The sequence below is a fragment of the Tenebrio molitor genome, chromosome 9 (genome assembly GCF_963966145.1).
Source record: "Tenebrio molitor chromosome 9, icTenMoli1.1, whole genome shotgun sequence".
Taxonomy (NCBI): Eukaryota; Metazoa; Arthropoda; class Insecta; order Coleoptera; family Tenebrionidae; genus Tenebrio; species Tenebrio molitor.
In genome coordinates this window covers 2,922,796-2,950,391 of record NC_091054.1, presented here as the reverse complement: position 1 = coordinate 2,950,391, position 27,596 = coordinate 2,922,796, and the positions used below count along the sequence as shown (strand labels likewise).

The window sequence follows — 27,596 nt, the reverse complement described above, 5'->3', positions numbered from 1 at the left end:
AAATTAAAGTAATCCTTATTTGTTTTTGTCTTTGTATTTTTACCAAATAAAGATTTATTGGACATGACCTTCATAAATGTGACTTTTGTAATGTAACTAAATTAAAGGTGCTTTTACAAATGCACAGCTCACTTGATGAACATTTATATGAAATCAATTATACTAATTTTAATCAAGAAGGACTGTTTGAGTTGGTAATACTAAATTTAATTTATAAATGGTACAATTGGAGTAACTTCCGGTTGTTGACGGCTTAACACTGACAGCCCCATCATTGACAAGTACCGTTTGACATTTCCGATTGAGGTTAACATCCTGGTGAATCTGCTCAAAAGCCTAAAAAAAGTGTTAATTTATGTTTAAAGGCAAATGGGGGCACTTCGCGCATTTCTTTTATTTAATTTTTAGATCATTATTGCTCTCCATTTCAAATTTAATTTCTTTTTACCGGTAGTTTTTACTTTCGTAACCTACCATTTTATCGCTATTACGTCAGATATCTGTCAAATAAACCAACAAAACATATTTGGTTTCAGTGTTGCAAATAGTCAAATAAAAAAAATTTTCATAATTGTATTGCCAACTTAAACAGTCCTTCTTGATCACCCCGTATATTCAGACTTTTGACAATTGAAAACACTTTCGCTTTTAATCATTTCTAAAAGGGGAGTAAACTTTGAATTTAACTTTTAAATGATACTTTTTATTGTATTACGACATCGCAAAATTAGAACACTTAGCGACATCTTTTATTACAATAGCGAATGTTTTATCGTTTCCTGCTGCAGCAGGACGCCGCGGCAAAGTATGTATTTCATGTTTCAGAAATCTGTATCGGTCAAACAAAAATTAATTTTACATTTAAATTGCTTTTTAAAAATATTGAGCAAATAATTCTTTTCGTGTCATCTGGCTCAAACTACTCAATAAATTTTCACTATTACCCAACCAGTAAAAGTGAATTACGCGAATACTTTCCGTTAGTGGCTGAAGTCAAGGCTTTTCTACATGCTTCATGTCGTAGCGGATTCTATGCAAATAAGCGTGCAATGAGAAAAGTAACATTTTTAATTTGTAAGACTGGGTAATTTACCAGGTTTATTGCCAAACGTGACGCCACGGTGACATATCAAAGAAACGTCAATTTTAAAGCAACGGTGTGCTGTGCTAACCTAGAAAATAATGTTTTGATTTCGGCAAAGTTTACAGACGTTTACTCTAATTGTAAGCAAGAATTATCCCAGAATAACTGGTAAAATGGGTTTTACAATTGAAGACAAAGCATTTTTGTTCGAATGCTAATTTCGAAAAGGGGCGAATAGGCAACCAATAAAACCACCGTGCAAGTCTAATTCTGCGTACGAACAACGTAAGACAAACGTTTCGATAAAGCTCTTGATTTGTTTTCTTTTTTATCACTTTGTACATTTACCAGACTTACCTATTATCTAAGAACTCATTTTATATCAATTTCTTGTTTTATTTTTTGTTCTATTTTGTATTATCACCACCTCATATCTGGTTGCAATTCATTTTAGGACTAGGAAAAAGCTCTTCGCATCAATTTTCGTAAATAAAATGAATCGATTTTTGTTAGAAATCATTTACTATGTGTTCAAGTAATTACAATAAATAATGAAGTCGTTTGACTACGAAGAAATGGCTTTCGTAGGAAGAGAATTATCACAATAGCTGTCAGTACTGGCACATCTCGGCGAATACTTGAAACTCAAGACCAAACTATTCCTTCGATCCAGTTTAGATAACTGCTGATCCTGGTGTAAATCCCTGGGTACTTGCTGCCGCAGCCGATACCATACGACGTTATCCCGACAATGGAGAAAATGGTGCTGTTGCCTTCGGTCTGTAGAGGGCCACCAGAGTCTCCTTGGCAAGCGTCGCTCCTGTTATGAGAAGCGCATATTTGACGCTTTGTCACGGTCTTTTGAGTCCTGTTTCGATAAGACTTCTGGCACTCGTTCAGAGAGACGGCGTTCAGGGTGGCTTTCTGAAGAATGCTGCTCCTATCTCCTCCTGCAAATACGCAAAAGGAAATTGAAGAACAAACAAAAAAAAAGGAGTGTGTGCGTAAGACCGCACGACAGAAGTGAAAACTTCTACCGAGTGACTATAAATGATTGAAGGAAAATAGTGGATTGGCAACACTGATGCAGTTGGTAGTGCAAGTCTTCTCGTGCATCATCTGTCAATCATTTCTATTTAGGTTAGGTTAAGTCACGAAGTACTATTGCGGGCAAAAAAAGTGGGACATCAAATTTCTCTCAGTTTTGAAAAATTCGATGTAGTTTAAGCTTTATTGTCATTTTTTTTGACACTATTCCAGCTGACAGTTTAAAAATTTATTTTATACTCCTATTTTCCCTTTCCAAATGCCCTCTTCTTTTGATAAAGGTAGATCTTGATTGGAACTTTGCTTTAAATAAATATTCACTACGTGCTTACTTACAATCATTCCCTACAACCTACAATACTTAATGACAACGTCAATCAATTCAAAGTAGGGTTAGAATCAGGTAAGGGTTATTTCACATTAAAAGTCAAGACAATGACGTTGATGTCCCACTTTTTTTGCCCGCAATAGTACATTGTCGATTTAGATTTTTTTGACGTTTGTTTCAATTTTAAAAATTAAGTGTGTCATGCCAACGATGTTGCCAACTAAAGATTTCAAATGTGTTACCAACATAACAAAATAATTTTCAATCATTTATAGTCACTCGGTATGATGCTCGTTACTGATTTTAAGTAAAATATGTAGGTACCTATTCTAGTCATTATGAATGACTTGGAGGAATAAGGAGCAAGGCATAAATAATTAATATTATTTAAATCCAATGCTGTTTTTAAATAAACATCAAAAATCTGTATTTTTCAATAGAAACTGCAAATACGTCCGCTTTTAGAGGTACACTCTAGCAAAATTTGTGAGGTTAGGTTTGGATTTTTAAGTTTTATTTTCTTGACGATGATTTTGAATACAACACAAGTTTTCCTAGCAATACCAATACCCTGTATTATGATAATTTGTCCATTTTCCTCTTCACATTTTGTTACACAAATATTTCCAATAGATGAATTGTTGAAAAGCCATATAATTGAGAATTACGTATTAAATCCTACATTCATCTGTAAACTTACAATATTTGTCGTGTCTTTATCGTTTATATTATATAAAACTATACAGGGTGTTTCACGAGTGATAATGAGCCTGACGGAATAATAAATTCAACCCACAATACATTTTCAAAAAAAGCCGGGCATTTTAATGACAGTAGCCAGCTTTTTCGGAAATAGAATGTAGGTTGGATTTTAAATTACGTCAGGCTCATTATCACTCGTGAAATATCCTGTATGTTGGTATATCCCATTACTCCTGCAGATCTGCACTGAGGTCAGTACAACGTACTATTCCGGACATGGAATCTTGGCCACAACTGACATTTAACTGTCAAATATGTGTAAACTGGTCTTTATTGAATATAACCCAACTTTTGACTCGATAATACCATTTCCATGCTTTTTTGATGTCACAAGAAAAACTTCAAAGTGATTTTTAATAATTGTCAATTTTTAATGACACTAATGGTTGGTTTACATAATTTTTTTAGACATGTCAAAAAAATGTTGGCCAAGATTCCGTGTCCGGAATAGGACAATGGAAATTTAAAATTGACAAGTGACGCACAGTTGATTGTTTTTCGCTCGCTACGCTAAAAAACTCGAAGTTTTCACTTCAAAAACAGATCGAATATTCTAAAACACTTTCTATCACGAATGCGCTAGATATTTATACTTAAGGGAAAAGTCGCAAGAAGCTATAGTCTAACCAACAAGTCATGCCAAGGGAGGAAGAAAATGTTGGAGGTCAATTGGATAAAAGCCAAGAATTTTTTTGTGGCCTTTTAGTAAACACAATGCATCTTTTAAGAAAACCAATAAAAAGTGACATTGAGTTATTACAGAGTTAGCCAGTGTATTTTACCAAAAGATTCTATTTCTCTGTTGAAAATCTAAGACATGTCATTCGGTTCACCATGTGTGAAAAAAATTAAGTGAAAAGAATAATGATTTTTTGAAATTCTGAAAAAATTGCTTTGAAAGATTACGTTGTTGCTATTAAATAATGTGTCTGTATTCTGCAAGCCACTCTTGTCTGTTGTAAAAACTTAATGTAGGTAGTCTGTGGCTTGTCATTGAACCCCAGCAGATATCTCTCATTGGCTGTAATAATACCACAACGGTAAAAGACACGTTTTAAGATAAATGCATTTACAATTCCCGTTGTTATGGAAGCGTAGCACGGAATAGCGATTTCTTTTGCTATTTGGTAATCTAATCTTTTTGCTCCTGGACAAAAACCTAGTTTGCCGAAATGACCTTTTTGCCGCTATTGCAACCCAAGAGCGAGTGTTCCATCATGCTTAGTAGAAATCAGTAGAAATAAAGACTAAGACTTGACCTCCTTTTTTGCATTACTTTTTTTTACCACATTCTAAATTGTTAACGGATTGTTTCCTCCTTCAAAAATACATTGACAAACTTACAAAATATTTCTCCACACCTTCTTGAACTCATAACATCCTCTTTTTTGAAATTAACAAAAATTCGAGGTCATCAAGTCGCGACTGTAAGATTGACGTTTTAATTAATGAAAAAAAATCTTGAAGAATAAGTGGAATTTCGTTACTTTTCCATGACTCGTGGCGATGTCCAATAACAAATATCTAATAATATCTTCTGCAAGGTTAGAGTTTTTTGCAGCTTATTTACAAATTGCTTTCTTCTAAGAAGGAAGCGGAAAAGTTGTAGAGCTGAAGAGTATCTATGTTTTGATATGAACCTTTTTGGTAAACGTTTTCTGCATCAAGGACATTCTAAACATAGGTTTAACTGTTCTACCGGAATGCAAAAAAACTGAGAGTAGATTTTGCAAACCTCATCTGCGATGACTCACCTAGATTGGTGGCTCCCCAGCCCGTTACAATGAGCTTCTCGGGGTCGTCGTTCTTTGTATACAAACACGCCGGCCGTATCTTGTCCGTGAAAGTGACTTTCTTCTCCAGTTTGACCAAAGCAATATCATTGAACTTCTCTGTCCAGTTATACTTCTTGTGGACAGTAACATTGACCACATTGAAGTCCAATTTCGAATCTGGCTTCTTGATGGTTTCCGGTATGTCTATCACCCCGAGTCTCGCTATCTTCAGTTCGTTCTGTTGTATATTGACAACGCAGTGTGCAGCTGTCACAATATAATACTCCGAGATGAGAGTACCGCCGCAATCAAACCGGTACTCTTCCTCCCGCACGTTGTAGAAGCCCAGTGCCGCCATGTGAGGAAATTCCCCTACGTCGGCATTCTCGCCACCCACTATGTGGTAAGTGAGGACGATGGGTAAGTTCGCGGTGTATTTGTCGCAGGCTTTTTTGCTCTTGCTCACACCGGTGGTTCTGGTCTCGGGGTCGTAGTCTTCGCCGGGTTCATCTTCCTTGTGTGATGGTAACGACGTGGTGGGGTCGATGGTGTCCTTGTCGGGACAGCAGACGATTTCGGTGAAGCGGTCGAAACCGCAACGTTTCAAGGTGTGGAAACCTTCGTTGCGGACTGAAGACAAAGCGGTGGGACAGTCAGTGATGGGGGTGCATACTCCACGTGCGTTGGAGTTGTGGCACTTGGAGCCAGCTGAAAGGGAAGAACAAAATGTGGTCAGCAAGAAACAGCATGTTGACATTAGCATATTTCCTTTGGCACGCACAAACTCCTGCAAAAAGTAAAATGGAGCAGCATTGAGATGTCCGTTTTCAACAGCCATCAGGCTCACTTTCAAGGAAGCCTTCAAAGATGACGCCTGGACTCAGACAGTTCGTTGATGACGCTTTCATCCTTTGATAGCATCGACAGGAGATAATGAATTTTTGAAAATCTACATGTCTTTCATCAGTCAACAAAATTCACTATGGAAGAGAAGAAAATGGAAAATTGATTTTCCTGGACATATTGATGAAACGAAGTGGAAGCAACATCAAACACAAGGTTTACAGAAGGACACAATAAAAGAAAAAGCCTTCATCGGACAAGGTAACCAGTTGGCAACCTCAACTTCGTCTCACCACAAAAAGACTCACTTCCACTCTCAATGATATACTATACTATTTCAAACATTGTAGATATAATCTGTTTCAAAATCAAAAATCCACCACCTGTTGAATTATGTTGGCAGAAAAAAGAAATCCCTAGAATAAGTTTCATTTTTCTGGATTGGCCCAACCCAACCAAGGAATCTTTTAACCGCTTCGAAGAATTTAAAAAACACGATGAACTACGACCAAAACGACTGTCAACAGTTTTATTTCATAACCCCACGTTTTTCTGACACTTTCAAACACACTAAAAACAAAAGTTGGCGATGTTGTCGGTTGTATTTTCGAGGTAGAATGCAGTGTTGGTGGATTTTTGATTTTGAAACAAATTATATGTCTATTTTTTTATTATAGTCCGATGAGCTTAACCCGAATCAAGAAGTCGACATGACCTGCGTCTGCTTTCGACATTTGACAGCAGTGCATGGTTCTACCAATATTTGAAAATTTATTTAGGCAACATGAGACAGATATCATTACAAATTTCAGTTTTTAAGATTTTGAGTTGTGTTCTTTCGTGCTTTCTTGGTTTTTCTGCAAATTCATTCCTCCGTTTTAATTTTGTCTTTCAAAAAACCGCTCCCTTCAGAACTCTTTTGATAACTACAGTGTGGAATAAAATGATTTACATCTAGTTACCTTTGGAATTTTTGCACATGTAAATTTTCCTGTACCGCTCTACTTTTTTTTTTGAAGTGCCGAACTATTAGTTCTGTCAATAAATGTCATCAATCGAATTGACAATTGTTACAATTTACTAAATTGAATTAACAAACGTTGGTGGCCACTTTCAACACTAGCTGTGACTTGCTTTTGTTAGCTCCTTTTTAATTTCAATCTCTACTTTGTATTCATATCATCCTTTCGCAATAAATTACATTAGGAATTTTGGAATATTTCGAGGTTAGGCTTTAATTTTTTTGTAGAGCGGCATTTCGTATTTTTACAAGGGTAATGCAAAGGTAACTAGAAGTAAATCATTTTATTCCACACTGTATTTACATACTTATCAACTAATAGGTCAAATATATTAAAAATTGTTGAAAACAGCACTAAACAACCACGTTTAGACTATCTTTCTTTCTTCCTAGATTTTGTTTCGGCAACGCCATGAATTAGTTTACCCCCTTACCTGTTAACTTCTAGTCTTGCAAGTTTCCGCGCAATTCCAATATTATTTTTGCAATTTACAGATTCTGTAAATGAATCTGTCCACATGCTTTTCGTTGACATCATACGGAGGACATTTCAAGCAAAATTAAACAAAATTATCACAAATAATGTGGTTAAAACATAACCTAAAAATTTGACGTCGCTAATGTAATAAACGTACAACTCGTGTCTTGCTCGAATCACACATGCTAAAGCGAGATGCCTAGTGGGACACGCTTAATACAATACGTACAAGAATTTAATAGTTTGTTTACATTATGGACTATAATTAAAAAATGGACTTTATTTTATGCCTGTGATGCTTTATTATTAGCGAAGTCATACCACCGGAAACGATGTTTTGTTAAATATCTTTTCCACGTAATTATGAATATGTTTGTGCTTACCAGAGGTATAATTAATGACGAATCTATTAAAATTAATATATTGGGAAGAATGTTTTATTACGAAGTAATTCTACAGGGTGTCGCAAAATTAGCGTATTCCGAGTTCGGGGCTTAGTAGGGGACATTCTGTTGACCAAGTAAAAATGTTTAAAAAAAATTGCTGTCACTTTGAAAAAAATATCAAAGTTGCCAATATTTGTTCAAAAGCACCTGATTAATATTCTAGCCATGTTGTACTTCCCTTTTGAACAAAAATTGAAAAAATCAAACTTTTGTTTTTTCAAGAAATGTCTACATTTTTACTTTAATATTTTACATAATCATCCCCACCATATTTCAAAATGAATGTCAACCATTTATATTTTTTATTTGGAGAAAACATGAAAAGTTTGAACCTTCAGACCCATATATCTTTGTAAAGATATATGGTATGGTCTATGGTTATGGTATGATATTTTTTATTTTATTTTTTCGAGATTCCTGGGATTTTTCCCTACCACACCCCAGACTTGGAATACGCTAATTTTGCGACACCCTGAATACTGATTTAGTTTATCCAATTGTTGATATTTCTTTTTGCTGTGTAGAAACAGAAGAAAAAATAGCAAATATGAGAGAGAATTGAAAAAAGCAAAGGAAGCAAATATTTGATAGAGAATACCAGCCTGAAACGGAAACTTTCCAAGAGTTTTCATCGGATTATTCCCGTAAGTCACGTTAGCAAACAAGCCATCACCTAAGTAGTAGAAAGTGACAACTTGGATTGTTTTTCTACGAACAAATAATCGCCGCTCGGTTTTTCCGTAACTTAGTAGTGTCGAAAAGTTGATAAGGAATTCCGTGTAATTGAGGTTTATCAAAAATAATTATCAGTTCTCTTCGTGGTTCGGGTCATAAAGTTCAATGATTAACGGCGTGTAAACAATAAAGAGATCTTGCGGTATTAGATTCATGGCTTTCGAGATACTTCTTGTTTTGATGTTTCTTTTTCCTTTATCTCCGTCTACCTAATTAAGGTCGGTGCGGTGAACATCAACAACGGTTAAAAAATTACAGATCGGTGCGCAACGAACGGCTCTTTGTGATGATCAATGTCGAGGGGTCAAGGCGAAGAAGGTTGAGCGGAGATTGTCAATGACACGAGCACGCACGAGTACCGTAGTGTTTATTGTTTACCTTCTTGGGATGTAGAGAAATCGGTCAAGAAGCGATTAGCTATTTACCTACTTGTAGTGAAAGAAGGAAAATAATTACCGAACAGTTCTCGACTCTGCACCGTTACAAAGAAAAATCCTGCCGTTAGGAAGAAGCGAAGGATGCGGATCTGCTGCATTTTCTAGCACAGGACACAATCACGTGGTGTTGTGATCGTCGATGATGTCATGACAACAACTCGACACTAACTGGCTTGTGGAACTGTTGATTGTTGCAACAAAACGCGCAAGCTCTTCTGCTTTTCGGTGTGTTTCTACGAAAGAGCGTAGTAGTAAATCCCCTTCTGCTGTTTGGGAGAAAGAGGGACCGGTTTCGTACAGGAATGCGTCATCATCGGGCTTGCGGTTACTGGCGTGGCTCATCAGACGGGCGACACCTCGCGGTGTAACCAGATGTTGTGGTGGAGGTGCCGACAAGTGGCGCCGCCGCCGCCGCTCAGATGCGGCACGGGATGGTCTTTTTCCCGATGGCTGTTGTTTGGCAATTCAGGTGCTTATCGCGGCCCATTAAATCAGGGAGAGGCCCATAAAAGCGATTGTGGAGGGACTTCAGATGCGTTCCCATATCTTTCAACAAAGAACAACTCTGAAGCCTGTTAGTCCTCTTCAATTGGAAGTTTGGAATTAAGATTCAAATATCTCGGAAAGTTTACAAGCTCTCTTAGTTAGAGTTGGGATAAAGTTCTCTCTGGAGTAAACTTGCATTTTGTCTCTTTTAAACGATACATTTGTCGGCTTGTTACGGAGTTTCGCAGGATAAACGATATTAAAAGTAGGGGACTGTCAGCCACGGTCAAGTTTACGGTTTTTTAAACCAATTAAGGGATTTAAGAGACCGTGAAACGATGTTTTACGCTTGAGTTTGGCTCACAAATTAATTTGCCGATCATTTCAAAGCACACGCGTTGGATCCCTGACTTTACAGGAAGTAAATCATGTTTTAAATAGAGATAACATCATTTAAGTATTTCAATTGACTTTTCCCATAGATTTTTAAATATTTTTTAATAAAAAATCAACGTGTATTCTGCTCATTATGATACCCCACTAATCTTCTAAAATTTGTAAAGGAAATGTTTTCAATTTTTTTCTTTTTTGCATTTTTTACATTAAAAATAGAATAACTAACGATTCCCATTTTCGAGGCAAATATCTAAGCCTGTTTTTTTTACTAAGGACAACGTAACATTTTATCTGCTCCGCCCATTACATTTTCTTAGTTACCAATCAAATAGGTTATTAAAACGATATGATTTACACAGAAAAAATATTCTGACATTCGAATTGTCTTAATGACATTTTGTTTTTTAAAGCCTAAAACAATAATTGTGGACGTGACAGCAAAATTCTAACCTTAACTTTTTTACGTGGCAAATGTGATGAAAAATTATACAGATTCTCATTGGTTAATTTATGTGGGCGGAGCAGATAAAAAGTTATAACGGCAACACTATAATTCGAAACAGTGAATTTTATAAATCACGTTTGGAACATTGATTTTTGAAATTGTCACCGATTCCCACATTTGACAATTTCAATTTAAATTAAACACATGTCTCAAACTCATAAACATATGCAACATAACCTCAATAATGATCTAGGGGAAATTTAGGGTAAGTCTGAGATAGAACTGGATCGAATGTCAGTGCTTTTTTAATATACAGTTTGGTCTTTTACTGTATTTTGACATTGAGAATTGATTATAAAAAACGGATTTAATATAAAATATAAAACAAATGTCATTCACGTCAAATGGCGGGAAATTCAAACTTTACACTCTTCCAAATGGTTTTCTTTTTTCAACGCCTACTCAGCCCAGATTTTCATTTGAACGCTATCGTGAGAAAAAGATTACACATAATAATTATGTTTTGACCTTGTAAGCTTGGGTATCTATCGTGTTAAATCCACACTCTCTGTAGATCCAAAAATAGTGCGATGTTTACATCATTTCCTTTTGATTAGTCGATAGCGTTAAAAAAAATTAACATACAGATTTCTGTTGAAATGTGTTCATTTATTCCAATCATTGCCAAAGTTCAGTCTTATCACATTAAACAATTGCCTCTTTAGAGTCGTTCGAAATAATCTAAAATAATCTTTTGCAAAACGGTTCTGTTTTGGCTTTCATGGAAAAGAAAGAAAATGTTGAAGATTATTAGTAATCAATTAAAGAAGATGAATCATAGTCACTAATAACATTTTGTTTTGATTTGGGATTTTTGTCTTTTTTGGGCAAACAGTTATTTAAAAAAATACAAATACCAAAACGCGTGTGGTATGGTAGTAGCTTTTGACAGTTTGAGTGTTTATAATTTTGACGCATGCTAGAAAAATGATACTGTCAAGAGCCGTCAAAATGACAAGTATAAGAGAGGTTAGGTTTGTTAATCAAAAAGTAAAATGATATGTGACACTTTGCGGAGATTTAGAGGTTATGTTGGATGTAGTGTAGTGCGGGGCCTTATCATCGAAAGGTGGCAAACTATTTTTCCAATACCCCAATCATTTTGGAACATTTTGTATTATTATAAAAATATTATTAGTAGGCAGGACAAATGTTGATCTACCATCTTAATATTACAAAAAATATTTGTCTGTAAAATGTCATGCAATGCTGAAAAATGCTTCACACTTCAAAAATAATGCTTTACGTAATAATTAACAGATCTTTAAATTTATGGAAAATGTATGTTTTACGAAATAAGGGATGACACTTTAAGAATGATTTCTTAGCTGTTAAACAAATCAGGCAGCAGAAGGTTTTTCAAAATGGCAACGATTACTTTACGCAAACCCAAAAAATGAGAAATTCATTATAAATACATATATAAATATTTTATTTCTTGTGTAATCTACAAAATATTTCTTCAATTAAGTTACGTCATAAATTAGCAAATACAGGGTGTCACAAAATTAACGTATTCCAAGTCGAGGGTCTTGTAGGGAAAAATGTCAGGAATCTCGAAAAAATAAAATAAAAAATATAGGGGGATCTTTACAAAGATATATGAGTCTGAAGGTTCAAACTTTTCATCATGTTTTCTTCAAATAAAAAATATAAATGGTTGACATAAATGAAAAGACATTTCTTGAAAAGACAGCTTTATCTCGAAAAAATAAAAGTTTTATTTTTCCAATTTTTGTTCAACAAATATTGGCAACTTTGTTATTTTTTTGTCAAAGTGACAGCAATTTTTTTTAAAACATTTTTACTTGGTCAACAGGATGTCCCCGACCTCGGAATACGATAATTTTAAGACACCCTGTATGTTTATAATAATTTTTGTACAATTCTTCCCCAATTAAACCGCGTCCTAAAGAAACGAATCTTGAGGCCAGACAATACCCTCTATCCAGTTTAAGTACATGGAAACGCTTGTATAAACGGTAGGATTATTGCTTCCACAAGTTGGCGATCCGTAAGAAGTGATACCAACAATGACCGCAAGATCAGTAGTTGCAGTGAATCTTTTTTGTAGAGGTCCTCCCGAATCTCCCTAAAATTTGAGCTCATTAAAAAGAAGTACAAACAATTCTCTACACGTACTTGACAGGTGTCAGTTTTTTTGTGCACGGCGCACAGTTGTGTATTTCGAAGAGGGGGCTGCGTCTCATCCCTAGGTAGATTCTCTGCGCACCGTTCCAGAGATTCAAACCTGACGTAACCTTTCTGGAGTCTCTCTTTCCTTGATCCATCTGAAAATATTTACAGTAGCGTCTCTGTTCATCAGGTTGTTTACAAGTCAATTACGCCTGTTGACTTCACCCCATCCAGCCACCAAGTAGTCCTGGGGGTAGGTCAAGACATTCGTGTAGAGACAAGCTGGTTGTACATATGGCCCAAAGGTAACAGGTTTTTCCAATTGAACCAAGGCAATGTCGTTGGTCTTGTTTGCAAGTCGGTACTTCGGATGGACGAAGACTTTTTTGACAGCGTGGTCGAACTGGGAGTTGACTGTATCGATAGTTTTTGGTACATCGACGGTTCCTAGTCTGGCAATTTTGATGGGTAGGTTCCCATAGGTGACTTGGCAATGGGCGGCTGTCAGTATGTACGAGTCCGAGATGAGCACTCCACCACAATCGAAACTGTACTCCTCGTGTCTCACGTCGTACCGACCTAGAGCAGCCATGTAGGGAAACTCTCCCTGCTCGGCGTCCTCGCCTCCCCATATCTGGGGGCCCAAATTAGGGGGGAATTTTTTCGCGTAAAAATCGCAAGCCTTTTCGCTCTTTCTGGTCGAGGGTAACTGTCGTATGTCGGTTTCCACAGGACAGCACACGACTTCCATCTTACCAAGGAAACCACACCGGGTTAGGTTGTGGTGGTGGTATTCGTTGATGTAGTGGATCTTCAAACATTTTGATTTTCGTCTACAGATGCCCTCTTTGTCACCGTTATTAAAGCAGGTGGAATTCTCTAAATGTGTAAATTATTATTATTGTGAAGTAGTGAGAGATACGTTTTAATAATTGTTGCCTTTGATTTTAGCCAAGAAAATATTTATTTCAAATCAAAAAAACTACGGAAATTCTGAAATAAAAAAATTGTTTTGTAAGCGCGTTATTTCAAAAGTTGTTAAGCATTTTTCAACACCTTTTGTAAATTGACAATTTGTCTTATGTTATTAATAATTCAAAAGATAATGTGATTCAACACTTCTTGACAGATATGCAAAGTGTCTATAAAAGAACGTATTAGTATATCAAGAAAAACAGAGGTCATGTAAAGCAATTAATGACAGGTTTTTAATAAAGACTGATGTGAAATAATAATGTTCTGAAAATGCCAAACTCTCCTTTCAAACTTTCAAAGTAGCAGCGCGATTATTGTTTTGTATCATCATTTCTCCCTTCCTAGTTTCTGCCAACCCCGTCAACATCTCTCTATAGAGCCTCTAAAAAACCCAAATAACGAAATTATTATCCAGTATTTAACCGTTGCCACTGTGCTATTTAACAAGTCATTTATCGTGGGCGTGTCCATGCTGTCAGATGTGATGTCAAAATCTGAAATCGCGCGTTTCGGTCCGAGCATTTTGCTGCATGTTGCATCCAAGTTCATTTTCCCTTTATTTCGTTACTTTTGTTTTTGTTATCTTATCACTGCACTGATATCACGGCGCTCTCTTATCGCGGACAACTAGTGTTATCATGAGCCCAAAAAATACGTCTTCACTGATTGAGAATCAAATGCGTATTGCACTAGTGCATTTTATTCTCGCTAAAATTCAAATTTGGCCGTCGTCTGATAACAAATATCTTGATGCACTTATTACAAACAAATTTTGTTTACAACTTACTCCTATGTTTTTAATAGGAATAGAGTTTATCACAAGTGCTATTAAATATTTTCTAAACATAAATATATCTTTGTAAAACATCAAAATATTATCAACTATGTATTTTCCAGACATTACTCGTGCTCGTTGGTGATTATTATTATTGAAGATGGAACCGGCTGAAACTGTCACTATACATTATAGCGGATTATAATTGATGATAATTCTCGTATTAACGTATTGTGTGATATAGGTCGAATCGTCGATGATTGGGCGAACGCTGACACAGGACCGGATTTAACACACGTGGTTGTGTCATATGAAGTCACTATCAATCTACGTATTAGTGTGGTGTTATCGATTGGGCGGCGCAATTTTAACAAAAGGGTTTTAGCCCTTTCGGAATAGAACAAAAGTGTACAATTCCAGCTCGACGAGATTATCTTCGCCGGGTTCAACGATTAATAAATAAGAGGAGGGGTGAACAAGGAATAGATTAAACATTTTTATCAGTCTTCTGCACTGACGACGATGGAAATTGATGTTTGCTACTTTCATTAAGATGTTCGTTCTGGAACTTAATGGAATTTATAGCACTTTTTCAATTCTTTTTGTCTCAACTTCTTCACGATCTCGATACTAATTAATTTCGAGGCAAACAACCGATCGGAGATTAAAGACCATCCCTTTTCGCATCGATGGTTCAAGAGGGAAGGTCATGAATCGTTGATTTGACGAAAATGTATTTCTATTAATTATCTTACTACAATACCCAGAATGTTGTAAATGTTAGTAAAATAAAAGTATATTTACCAAATAAGGGTGAGCAGTATAGACCAGCAATTAGTTCACCAAAGACGAAACACAGATAAAAATACGTCTTCATTTCGCACTCTTAGTCTTTTTAACACTGATATCAGAAATGATCGTGAGTTGCGGTTCGACTGAACTGCGATTGTTGATTCTTCCACATTTTATAATTTGTCGACTGGTTTTGATAAAATGATGGTGAGGGACAATTTATTATAATTAATTCATTTCTGTTGTTATGAATCACTTCGTGAAAAAAATGCAATTGCAACAAGCAGTCATTAAACTATTCTAAATTGCTAGGTGTCTTTCATAAAACGGTAAATCTTTTATTTTAGTCTAATGTAAGTTAATATGAAATAAAATTGGATTTTTTTTCTTAAAATCTGAAATTCAGACTTAAATAAAGACTTTTCGAAAAATTACGTACATAATACACAAAATTCATAAAACGCACAGTATTAATTTTTGAAAAAAATTCAAAAACACGTCAAGCAGTTTTTAAAATTCTGCGTCTTTTAACGTATATACAGGGTGTTATTGAAATTATTTTAACCACGAGCTACTGGCTTCATGTAAAACTCGGAAAAAATATCTAAAAAATTCCATGTCAAAAAATAAAATGACATTTATTTTTTGAGCTCTGTATATCATGTTTTATAAAATGTACGCCAATGCGAAGTAACCTATTGGAAATATGCTTTAAAACAAGGAACCCTCATTGGTTATAAGCGAATCCTTTAAAAGAAAATTTTCTTTTCACATTTTTTTAACGTTCTAGATTACAATTCCAGTAGAATTTACAGCAGTACCAAACAATATTGGGAATGACTTATGCAGGTCTTTCTCTTTATAGCGTACTAATACTTTTATGAGGGTTGGAACTGTTGGGACAGCCGATTGCTGTCGGCCGTCATAAATTACTAAAATTATTGAAGGTTCAGAAATGGGCTGTATTGAAACATTTATTATTTTTGAAAATTGTAAACCTACTTTTCGACAAAAAATACAAAAAACATAAAAATTCAGATCTAGAAAATTTTAGATAAGTACACTTGGAATAATGGAAATTTCTAAAAAAAATGTGTGTTTTGCATAATATTAAAGAAAAATAATAATAATGGGAAGTCTGCTATCTTATTGTTAGAAATATTTAGAATGTAAATTAATTTATTGGAAAACGAACAATTATGAGCGAATCCTTTAAAATAAAATTTCTTGTTAATGTTTTTTATATTTGCTCCGAAACAGAATATTTTTAACTTTTTATATTCCAATTCTGACCTACGTACTTTTGAGCAAAAAATACTCAAACTAAATAAAAGATCTTAACTGTCAAATATTTGCGGTATGTAGTAGTCACCAGTTCATAGTAACAATTTATAATTGATTATAATCCATTATATAAAATGGGATTTTTGATGATAAATCAGCTTGGTGTGAAAAAATTTGTATCAATCAATTTACTATTTAGGTGAGATTCTTTAGACAGGTTTTGTGCCAATCATGGTAATATAGTAATATTCTGATTCGAAGATATTACGAATCGTATTAAAAATACAAGTTTCGATTGAGTTAAATTCATTATTAAAATACGAAATTACGTAAAGAAAATTTCTGGAAATAAGAATCAATAAAGAGAAACTTGTTAATATATGCAGATACCTTGTAAATTTTTTTAACACGTGACTTTTAACATAAAGTATAAAAACATCTAACTTGTGTAACTCTGCACATAAAATACCAAAATTGTTATTTACATTAGAGTACCGTAGGGGTATTTTACAGCGCGAAAACTAGAATTCATGTACGAGGCGAAGCCGAGTGCCTGATTAGTTGGAGCGCTGTAAAATACCTACCGTACGACATTTCTATTAGACTTTTTGGCAGCATCTATTCATGTGTCAAATTACCAAACGTGATCAAAATGAATAAAGGATAAAGACCAATTTTTTCATTCCTTCTTTTTTCAGCCACATTGGAAAGGAATCTGGTCTGGTTAGGGATGGGTTCGAAAGGGCACTGGAGGGTACTGTGGGATAGTGAATTAGCATTAGGATTATCCATGATATCCGTTTTTTTCTGCACATATTTCCTTGTAAAGGTGTGGGAATATCCCCGGAAAAACCCAGAGCAGGTCAGGTGGCCCTGAGAATCGAATCTGACAACTTCCGAAGCAAAGCGGCGAGCTAAGCACTTGACAACAGTACTGGGTCATCACCTGAACTATTATTTGAATGGAAAAATGAAAACAATCTTGAAAATAAAGCTTTCTCAAGAAACGGTAAAGAAAACAAAAAATTTAAGTGTCCTTGGAAGCTTGACTAGTATTGCAGTTCTTGTGAATATTGATAGTCACAATGGCTTGGCAGTGTTATCACATATTGCAATCAAAATTCCCTAGATATTAAGGGGTTCATTTAAAAAAATCATTTTCGTATTCCAATTATTATACTCGTTTAATAAGAGGCATTGTAGCATTCGTTCTATTGCCCTAAATATTCTGGTGCGACAATGACCTTCTTATCAAACTAGTTTAATAATACACATACTATTATTTTACAGTTTGGGAAACTTCGTTTCGCACCCTGGTACACCCACGCTTAACCAAATTTTGCTTAATTTGCTACGTAAATAAAGAAAATACAAAACGATTTTCTGGTAAAATATCTGGTAGTGCTTCATTATCACTTATCAGTTATCACTTTCACCATCGTATTAAATAGTTTTATGGAAATAATGTAAATGTGGACATTTCAACATGGCGACAGTTTTTGAGCATTAGCGGGTTAGCTGTGTTATGCAATGACAGTAGAAAATGAACACCATAACAGCTGATTTATATTTTGAAATTGTATTAATTATTATACATATTATGTATTTGCATAAATATAAAAAAATTTGATCAACACCAATGTTTTTCTTGTCGCTAGAGAAGAGAAGTCCTTTGAACACTGGGCATGAAGGACATTCAGCCTTAGCCCTGCTGAGCATAAATTTCCCGATCAGATTGAAAAGTACGATTCCCTTGGTTGTTAAAATGCAGAGCAAACTGCGTTGGTGACAGTGACTTCTTTGTCAGGATGTTGTTGCCACATTGCTTAATATCGAGGTTTTGGTGCATTTTAATTGGTGCACCCAGTTGCACGAATTTGCAATGAGCTGGCAAGTGTACGAATTTCTTTGAGATTAGATTGCCGGTACGTCTAAATTTGCATATCTCGTAGAAGCAAGGAAATGATTACTTCCCACGTGAGAAAATTTCCCAACATATGCGGTAATGTCATTTCTTCATTCATAAGAAGAGATAGGAAATTGGTTCTTCTGAAAAAGAAAACTAAAAAAAATGAAATGGTAGTAATTTGGTCTCAAACTGGTTTTTTCCACTAACATTTCATTCATTTTTCCATAATTACGATTTATAACAAAAAATACAGGGATCAGTTTAAAATGCATTTAATAACATAAATGTTGGGTAATATGAATTAAGGTGATATACAGGGTGATTTTGAAATGCGTGTGTAAATTTTAACCACGAGCTACTGGCTTCATCTAGAACTCGGAAAAAATATTTTAAAAATTCTGTCAAAAAATAAAATGATATTTCTAGTACAATTTTTTTAATTGCTTTTAGTCTTCTATATTTTAAAAATACACCCTTGTACTGGTATATCATGTTTTATAAAATGTACGCCAATGAGAAGTAACCTCTAGGAAATATGCTTTAAAACAAACATGATAAATAGGATGTATTTTTAAAATGTTCCGAAATTTTACCTACGAGGTTATTTGACAACGTAGAAGACTAAAAGCAATTAAAAATTGTAGCTCAAAAAATAAATGTCATTTTATTTTTTTGACATAGAATTTTTTAAACATTTTTTCCGAGTTTTACATGAAGCCAGTAGCTCGTGGTTAAAATTTGTACACGCATTTCAAAATCACCCTGTATAATTTCTTAAAAACTCTGTTTTGCTTCATGTATTATTTTGGAGAAAACGACTGGAATTTCCAACTTGTCGCATAACAGTTATGATAAGAAAAGAAATGTGTAAATAATCTAAGTGCATTGATTAAATATTATATATTTTTTTTTGTGTAATCGTTCCAACAGTTACATTCAGAAAAAATGAAATATTTAATTAAAAAAAAGTCCAAGTGAACCATCTACATTTTTTCAGTATTGCAAAAAATGATTGACAGTATTTTTTAAGCAGAAGTATTTAATTAAAAATTAAAAAGGTAATAAAACCAGATATGTATTTGATTTACTAGAAAATAATTTTTCAAAAACTATATTTTCACTTGTTTTACAAAATATTACGGTATATAATTTTTTCTCACATCTAAGAATAAAATTAGCGAATTATCTTCCTGCAAGTCTTTCTAATTTAGAAAACCGAAATAAAAAAAATGTCAAAACAATGAATATTTTACAAGATTTTAATTCCAGACTGTATTCTTGATCCATTTAAAATAACGCTGGACCGAGGAATACACTGTTGGTATAGCATTGGCGGCTAGACCACCATGGGACTGGACCCCAACCACCGTGAACAATCTACCATTATAAATTTGCAAAGGTCCTCCAATCTCACTCTAGAAACCCACCAAAAGCATCATCTATGTAAAAACACCAAATATACTCACCGCTATAACACTGTTTTGTGTAGATTTTGCACAGATTTGATTTTCCCCAAGAGTCTTGTTGTACTTAAGAGTATACTCCAGAGAGCACTCCATGGATGGAACATAAATCGCCCTGGTCTTGTTGAGAACCAGCTGACACTCGCTGCCTTTATCTGTAACCACAATACTAAACAACAACACGCAAAAATCGAAAAAGAACGTTACTTGGATCTCGTTGCGTCCATTCGGTTAGGATAAGTTTCGAATCAAAATCCTGGTCATCTTCAGGGTCCGTACTTGTGTGCAGACACGCGGGGCGAATTGAACTGGTAAAAATAACTTCCTCCTTGAGTTCCGCCAAAGCGATGTTGTTGGTTTTTTCTCTGATGTTGTAATTTGGATGTACTTTAATTGTTTTGATGTGGTAGTCTGTTTGTGGGTCGATCCTTGTGATCTCAATGGGAAAACGTACTGCGCCCAGTCTCACAAATTTTGGTTGGATTCTGTCTGCAGTGACCACGCAGTGAGCTGGTAAGATTACGTATTTGTTGGAGATGAGAGTGCCGCCGCATCTAAATCTGTATTTCTTATCGGATGGGTAAGCTAGAGCGGCTATGTGAGGAAACTCTGTAAGATGAGCCTCGGTGTCGTTGGTCCATTGGAACGAAGATGCAGACCCGGGGAATTGTCTCGTATACTCGTTGCACTTTTCTGAAAAAGATGAAAATATTTTGACGCAGATGTACAAAACTGAGGTGGTGATGGTTTTATTCCAGGATGGTTTTTCCCACTTTCGTAATTTGCGATAACCTTAGTTATCACAAAATTCGCAGAGCGCTCTGTGTTAGTCTAACTTTGATAAATTAGGGTTTTTCTTGATGGGAAACTCCTTGGCTTAATGAACAGTAATTACCATTTAGATCTACAGGTGAAGTACGCACGACAGCTACTACAATTGCGCAAACAAAACAAAAATGCAACCAACTGTACATTGTGTGCTGATCGTTCTAAATTTTAATTGACACTCTACAATCGAACAGCAACTGATACACTGACGGTCAAGAAGGATTCAATCTCAAGAAGCTAATTGCGTCGTGATAACAATATGTTGTTTGTCAATGCACATATAAAAATATCTTTTTGTTGGTACTGTTGTTGTTGTCAATTAATTTTAATATCGTATTCTTGTTTTCATATTTTGGTCTACTCATTTTTCTTACCAATCTATGATACCAACATGATATACAGGGTGTATTTTTAAAATTTGCCGAAATTTTACCTACGAGGTTGTAGGACAACGTAGAAAACTAACAGCAATTTAAAAAAATTGTAGCTCAAAAAATAAACGTCATTTATTTTTTTAACATAGAATTTTTAAAATATTTTTTCCGAGTTCTACACGAAGCCAGTAGCTCGTGGTTAAAATATCTGTACAACTTTCAATAACACCCTGTATATATCATTCAGAGTAGGTCTTTTTGTGCCGACCCCGACTTCGTCTCGGTCTTCAATCTCTGGGCTTAGCACAAAAAGACTCACTTCTACTCTTAATGATATAATCTAACATTGTGTAATACCAGAAGTAGTGCAGCTTGAATGCTCATTAACTGTCATATCATATCAATGGTGGGAATGAAGAAATAAAATGAATAATAGAATCTATGTGAGTATGTCATATTTCGTGGTATTCAATTAACTATTAGTAGTTATCAGAGGACAATGATCTTAGAGAAGAAGTTCTCGGTGTGATTTTTCTTGCGTGTTCACGTTAAAAAGAAGAACAGGTTTGAGGTTTGTATAAATCATTTTGTTTTGTTGGTATTTCCCCGTGTATTTTCTATGACACATTTTGAATCACTGCAAGACACGTGTTGACTTTCTTGGAATACATACTAGGAATTTACTGCTGTCAGTTTATAAAAAAATTGACAACTTTATATGAGATCTGTGCATACAAAAAAACATTTGAGGAGTCATGCTCACTATGACTATTAGAATTCCTAGAAACATTTTCTTTCAGATGATTTGTTTTGCTGCAGTTATAGTTTTTGTTTTTATTTATTTGTTGTTGTCATGGGTTGTGGTTCAAAAGTCACCGCAGTGAACTCGAGTTTCTTGTGCACCTCCTACGTAACCCACTCTACCAGTCCTGTGTACCTTACATGAAAAGAAGTCGATGTCATTTGTCCTGTAGCTGCACTGCTTTGCAGAATTTCTTCCATTCTGATTTTGGAGGGGTTCTTCACGACTAAACAAGAATTAATATTTATTATGTGTCATGTTGTAACATAATATGTACAGTCGCGAGCATTAAATCTTGGTCTTCAAGGTCACTACTGTCACAAATTAAAAATTTTGCCTGCTTAATTAGGTCCAATGTCAATTAAACGTCAATAAAAAAAATTGTCCAAGTTTTATTCTTAATTATGGCCCCAATATCGTATTTTAACAGAGTAAAAATTATTTCGTTGTTGGAGACGGATCTGTCAGAATCTAGGATGGCAACCCCGTTGGGATTTCCAAAAGTTGACAAGATCTTGACAAGACAAATAGAATTTATTAGAGGTTATGCCCGTTTCACATTAAAGTAGTTTCCGTTGCGTCAAAGAATGACCTTGACGACCAAATCTCGGCATTCGAGGAACCCATATGGCTTTACAGCTACAACCTAACTCAAAATAAAGCACCAATCAAATGTTTGCATTTCTGTACAGACAGTCAACCCATGGCCGCCTTTAATTGTTACTTGTTTGGGCAACATTTAAGTGAAAGATTCTTGTAGTAACAATATTAACGTCAAAATATACAACCGTTTTTAATTAAGAAAAGAAGTAATACAGGAAACTTTATTTGGTGTAATACCTAATTGTTATGAATTACACAATAATAGTCACTTGTCAGCGTGATTAAATGGTACAACTGGAGTAATTTCCAGTTGTTGACTTCACACTGACAGTTAAAAGTTCAAGTTGTTTCTTTGTACCGTTGATTTTTTTACATACATAGCCTACAACTTTGTCGTTGTTGATTTCACGTCAAATATCTGTCAAAAGACGTATCCGGTTGCATTATAGCGAATAGCCGAATAACAAAATGCTCTTAATTGTATTGCCAACTCAAACAGTCCTTTTTATTTACCCGGTACATACTATTCCAGCCAAAAAATTTGTCCGCCCTTTTCCTGTCATTTCACAAAAATTGCGTGTAGTTTAACCTTTATTGTCATTATGATTGACGTTTGCAAATTAAAATTTGAAATTTAGGGTCACCCATAAGAACATAGACACAATTTGATTGACACATGTCAACATGTGAAGTGAGGTTATGCGTTCCCAAAGGCTGTTTTACAGCATACGTGAGTGGAATGACAGTTGTGGACAACATTTTTTGTCCGCCATTGTACTATTCCGGACACGGAATCTTGGCCAATATTTTTTTGACATTTCTAAAAAAAATTATGTAAACCAATCATTAGTGTCATTAATAAATGACAATTATTAAAAATCACTTTGAAGTTTTTATTGTGACATAAAAAAGCAGGGAAATAGCATTATCGAGTCAAAAGTTGGGTTATATTCAATAAAGGCCAGTTCACACATATTTGTCAGTTAAATGTCAGTTGTGACCAAGATTCCGTGTCCGGAATAGTACTTACATAAGTAAGTAAGTAAGTACCTAAGCTTCTGACGTTTTCACTACCGCCTACTTAGTGAATGTATGTCTACTAATTACCTTTCATCCTACTTTTATTAACATTGCTTAGTATGTATTTATCCCAATACCTTATAATTTTATCAATATGTTTGTATTTTACACAAAAGCTTTATTACTTAGAAACAAAACCAGAACTAATTGCTAACCGCACGGTAAAATCCAGTCGACCGACTAACCTCAGTTGGTAGCAAAACAGGAAGAGGGCATTTATCGCCGGACGCGACTATTTCTCGATACCATCATGTCTTGATCAGTAACTTTCAAGACTCTTTTAATTCGTTATTGGTTAAAAACTAAAATTTGACAGGTGAAGGAAATAATCACATTTAATATGTACATATTTACTATAATCAATCAATGAATTATTTTTTCCCCGGATTCTTCAATTAACTTGGAACAATTTTTTGTAACAATTATGTTTTGTGGTAGCTTATTTTTACCATCATAGGCATTGTGCTCCTTGTACTGACAACAAAAAATTATCAAGTTGCCTGGTGCCTCTTGACAGTTGTCATCATTTTATGTTTATTTTTTAATCACGATCGATTGCTCCCCAAACAATTACTTAGATAAGGGGCGGCCATGACTTTGACAGTGTCAGATTTTTCGTATCTTTGTCAGCTCAGCTAATAAACGTCAAATAACTGTCATTATGAATCAAATTTTAAGGCAAAAATTGTTTTTGCTTCAAAACATGAAAGATTCCATCTTTCTTTCGTTATGGTGTTTTCAATAACGTAGAATGGATTGTTGCTTGAGGCCGTGTTTCGACAAAAATTTCGAAATTTAAATTGAAATACTTAAGTATATGCAACCAAAAATACATCAATACATTACAGACATCTGTCGACGTACGGCCAAAATCTCAAAACTTTCTTTCATCTAAATTGTTGATCGCACGGTATATTATATTCAGGATTATTCAGGTAAGATGACGAGACTGAACAGGTAAAAATGCAACCCAAAATACAGTTTACAAAGCATTCATTGTGTTGCTTATTATTGTTATTAAGTCGTAGTTTGTTGAGAGAGGAGAAATACCCTTTTTTTTCAATTTCCTCGATGTAGTAGTTGTTTTTATTCTTTTTCGTATTCCTCAGCTTCACCTACATGGTAAAAAAACGCTTAGGATATTACTTTTTCTCTCACATTTTTTAATTTGAAGGGAAGCTCGATACTCTAAAAATGGTCTATTTCAACTGAAAACTAATTTTCATACTAAAAGTCCTTTGGAATACGAATTCTAATTTTTGAAAAAATATTTAATATTTTAATAATTATCCTAGCTGTTGACACAACAACGAGCTGGTGAATTCTGTTGAACAATAGAAACAGAAAAGGTATATTTTCAACATTTTAAGATCACGAAAGCTCAGCTCTTCACGGAAAGATTTTAATTTTAATATGAGCACTGGTTGCTTGGCAACTAAACGAGAACAAATTGACGAAAAAAACCGAGTGCTTAGAGCGAATGTTTTTTGTAAAAAAAAAATGTTCAAGTTTAATTGGTCCCAGAAACTAATGCGAATACAAAAAAATTAAAAGCTTGTTAAACAAGAGTTGAACCGGAGTAATCTGAATCAATCGAATAGCTTATAGAAACACATTAAGTTTTATGCATCTGTCAAAACTGTTATTAATGGTTTTTAAATTGATTGGTAAAAAACAACCACATAGAGAAAAGTGCCGTATTGTGGTGATCCGTAATCTGTAATCCGTGGTGCGTTCACAATCGTCTCTTCAACACCAACTTTGAGGATAAATTTAAATACCGGGTGATCGAAAAGGACTGTTTAAGTTGGCAATACAATTAAGAGCATTTTGTTGTTCGGCTGTTTGTAATACTGCAACCAGATACGTCTTTTGACAGATATTTTACGTGAAATCAACAGCGACAAAAATTGTAGGTTATGTATGTATAAAAATCAACGGTACAAAGAAACAACTTGAACTGTCAATGTCAGTGTGAAGTCGTCAACAACCGGAACTTACTCCAGTTATACCATTTGAAAGTAAAAATCAATACTGCCAACTTAAACACTCCTTTTTGATCACCCTGCACATATTACAGTTGGTAGAAATAAATAGTTTCATAAACCATGACTCATTTGTGTAATGCTTACATATAACAGTATTTGACAGAGTGTCAAATGGATTTTGAGGTTATGTTCATGATAAGTGATCCAATATGACAAATAGCTCTACCGCCTGCGATCGAGCGGCTTTTTCTATTTCTACAAAGGAAATTCATAGACTACCTACTAGATGCACCTAAATCATTTTTAAACACCCCGTATTAAATTTTCTGTTAGATGTACTTTTATTTTAATATCTCAATTGGCTTGATTTAACCCTGCAATAATTACGATTAAGTATTAAATGTATAAATAAATACAATGCATCTCTCTGTCGATGCATGTGTCAATTATGAAATTTAGTAACTCAAAGCTCTTTTGTTGTTTTTTTTTCGAGGCAACTGCATTAATTAACAGTAAAATAAAATAGTAAAAACTGGCAGGAGCTGTTGTGACGACTAATTGAAATGTTCCAGTGTTGCAGCAGCATAGCAACGTACTATTTGATACAATGCAAAAATGTCACCGTCATCAATAGGGGGTGAGCTTTGTGCATATCGCATTAATCAGTGTAATAATTGTTAGAATACACGGTGTGAAGTCAAATCAGCGTTAGAAATTTTTGCCAGGCTTCTGCATTTTAACTAACCAAACATAATAAAATTTCGAAATAATTGACGCGGGAGCTAAAGGCCGTTGAATGCACCGGTTCGGGCAACACGTATGTATTGCAATTAATTGGATATTGATTAAGCAAATATTTACGTTGGCATATTAGCCCACAATTTGAAATCGAACAGCGGCTGCCTTCCTCGCCGCCCCCAAAAAGAAGGAAAGATGCCGGCGACGAGCCACCAATTCGCGCCAATAAACATAATATAGTGTGTTTTGAGAGCGGTTTATCGTGTGCGCTTCCGATTTAATATAAAACGTTTTATTGGCGACGCTATCTGATTTAATGGCGGTCGTAAATGCGTTTTTAAAATGCACCACGTGGGCCATATTAGCCGATAAAAAGTGCCTCCTATCTTATTTATATTATTGCGATATTCGCACAGACGGAACGAACACAAAATACGTCCATAAATCACCACCAGACCCATTCGGTGGATATCTTTGCTGTACTCACGTTCATCAATGATGTTGATAGGTGGAACACGCACACGTTCCGGGCCGCACCGCGCCCGGAGCGCCGTGAATTTCCGGGTAGCGTTAGATTGCTCCTTCGTGATTCTGACACTTCATTCCGGGACCTGCCGTGAAGAAAATGGAACACGGGGGAGATAATTTGCCCTGGTTTCAGAAATTTACGCTGATTTTTATCTATACAATGTTACTATTAACCAGTTGGGGGGTGAGAGTTCGTGAGATCGGGGCAAAATACACAACTATTTTGGGAACTAAGTCGAGAATGTTCTAACGCTTTCCTCTTCAACAAAATTCAAATTGCCGTAAGTCATTTTGGGCAGCGCCCAATTAAATTTTTGGCCTCCTCAACTCTAAATGACATGTTTACACATTGTGAACAGCTACGGTATCTTGATTTTTACACACTAACCAAACTATCTGTCATTTTACCGCACGGAGTGTGTAAAATAACAAGAAAATTTTAAATTTTCTGGAACTTCCAAAAAAATGTTTAGTGTATTACAGCTAAAGTCCATTTATACTAAGACAAGATACCGTTACCATTAATCCGCTCAGTTTTCAAAAATGAACAGAGTCTAAAGTCTGATGGCGCCATTTTGTGGTGTAAATCGTAAGTGTGTCAGTTATCGGTATAATAGATAACTTTCTGCCATTTCATCAATTAAATGTCAGTCTTTGACAGGTTTTGCAAAATTTTTGGTTACAAGAAATTTCAAATTTGAGAAAACAAGTAATGGGTCGTCGGCCAAAAAGATTAATACATTACTAATGCGGTAGGCATTTTACATCGCTCGGTTTTTGTTGCTGCGCGGTCGTGTTTCAATCTAAAAACCTGGCGCTGTAAAATATAGCCTACCGTATTTGTAATGTAAATAACTATTCCATGTTCGTTTCTTGAGATACATAACCGGGTGGTATATACTTAACTAAATATATGTATAAACTTTCTCGGTTATATACCTAACTTGACATCTGTCAAAGATAACCTCAAAATTTTCA

At 34.9% G+C, this 27,596-nt stretch overlaps 2 protein-coding genes across 4 annotated transcripts; both read right to left on the bottom strand.

The window, feature by feature from the left end:
- Positions 1–1,587: 1,587 nt before the first annotated feature.
- On the bottom strand, positions 1,588–15,190 carry LOC138137988 (venom protease-like). 3 transcript variants are annotated; one of them, XM_069057632.1, is made up of 4 exons: positions 15,034–15,190; positions 12,690–13,358; positions 12,486–12,634; positions 11,759–12,435 (listed from the first exon to the last, which is right to left on the bottom strand). In XM_069057632.1, the coding sequence occupies exons 1-4, from the start codon at positions 15,104–15,106 to the stop codon at positions 12,253–12,255; spliced, it is 1,074 nt and encodes a 357-aa protein (XP_068913733.1). In that variant the 5' UTR covers positions 15,107–15,190; the 3' UTR covers positions 11,759–12,252. The 3 variants fall into 3 exon arrangements, with proteins under 3 accessions (XP_068913732.1, XP_068913731.1, XP_068913733.1); XM_069057631.1 differs by lacking the exons at positions 11,759–12,435; positions 12,486–12,634; positions 12,690–13,358 and adding exons at positions 1,588–2,034; positions 4,976–5,704 and having other exon boundaries at positions 15,034–15,188; XM_069057630.1 differs by lacking the exons at positions 11,759–12,435; positions 12,486–12,634; positions 12,690–13,358; positions 15,034–15,190 and adding exons at positions 1,588–2,034; positions 4,976–5,704; positions 8,976–9,260.
- Positions 15,191–19,311: 4,121 nt separating this feature from the next.
- Positions 19,312–20,735, bottom strand: LOC138138335 (serine protease persephone-like). Its single transcript, XM_069058177.1, has 4 exons — positions 20,573–20,735; positions 19,885–20,370; positions 19,681–19,832; positions 19,312–19,629 (listed from the first exon to the last, which is right to left on the bottom strand). The coding sequence occupies exons 1-4, from the start codon at positions 20,649–20,651 to the stop codon at positions 19,474–19,476; spliced, it is 873 nt and encodes a 290-aa protein (XP_068914278.1). The 5' UTR covers positions 20,652–20,735; the 3' UTR covers positions 19,312–19,473.
- Positions 20,736–27,596: the final 6,861 nt, after the last annotated feature.

Coding starts and splice junctions, on each gene's coding strand:
- LOC138138335 (XM_069058177.1), bottom strand. CDS start 20,651: ATGTACAGTTGGTTGCATTTTTGTTTTGTTTGCGCAATTGTAGTAGCT. Junction 20,371..20,572: donor TTCACCTGTAGATCTAAATG/GTAATTACTGTT, acceptor CATCTTTTTCAG/AAAAGTGCAACGAGTATACG. Junction 19,833..19,884: donor ATGGACGCAACGAGATCCAA/GTAACGTTCTTT, acceptor TTGTGGTTACAG/ATAAAGGCAGCGAGTGTCAG.
- LOC138137988 (XM_069057630.1), bottom strand. CDS start 9,054: ATGCAGCAGATCCGCATCCTTCGCTTCTTCCTAACGGCAGGATTTTTC. Junction 5,705..8,975: donor GCAGAGTCGAGAACTGTTCG/GTAATTATTTTC, acceptor CTTCCCTTTCAG/CTGGCTCCAAGTGCCACAAC. Junction 2,035..4,975: donor CTGGGGAGCCACCAATCTAG/GTGAGTCATCGC, acceptor GCGTATTTGCAG/GAGGAGATAGGAGCAGCATT.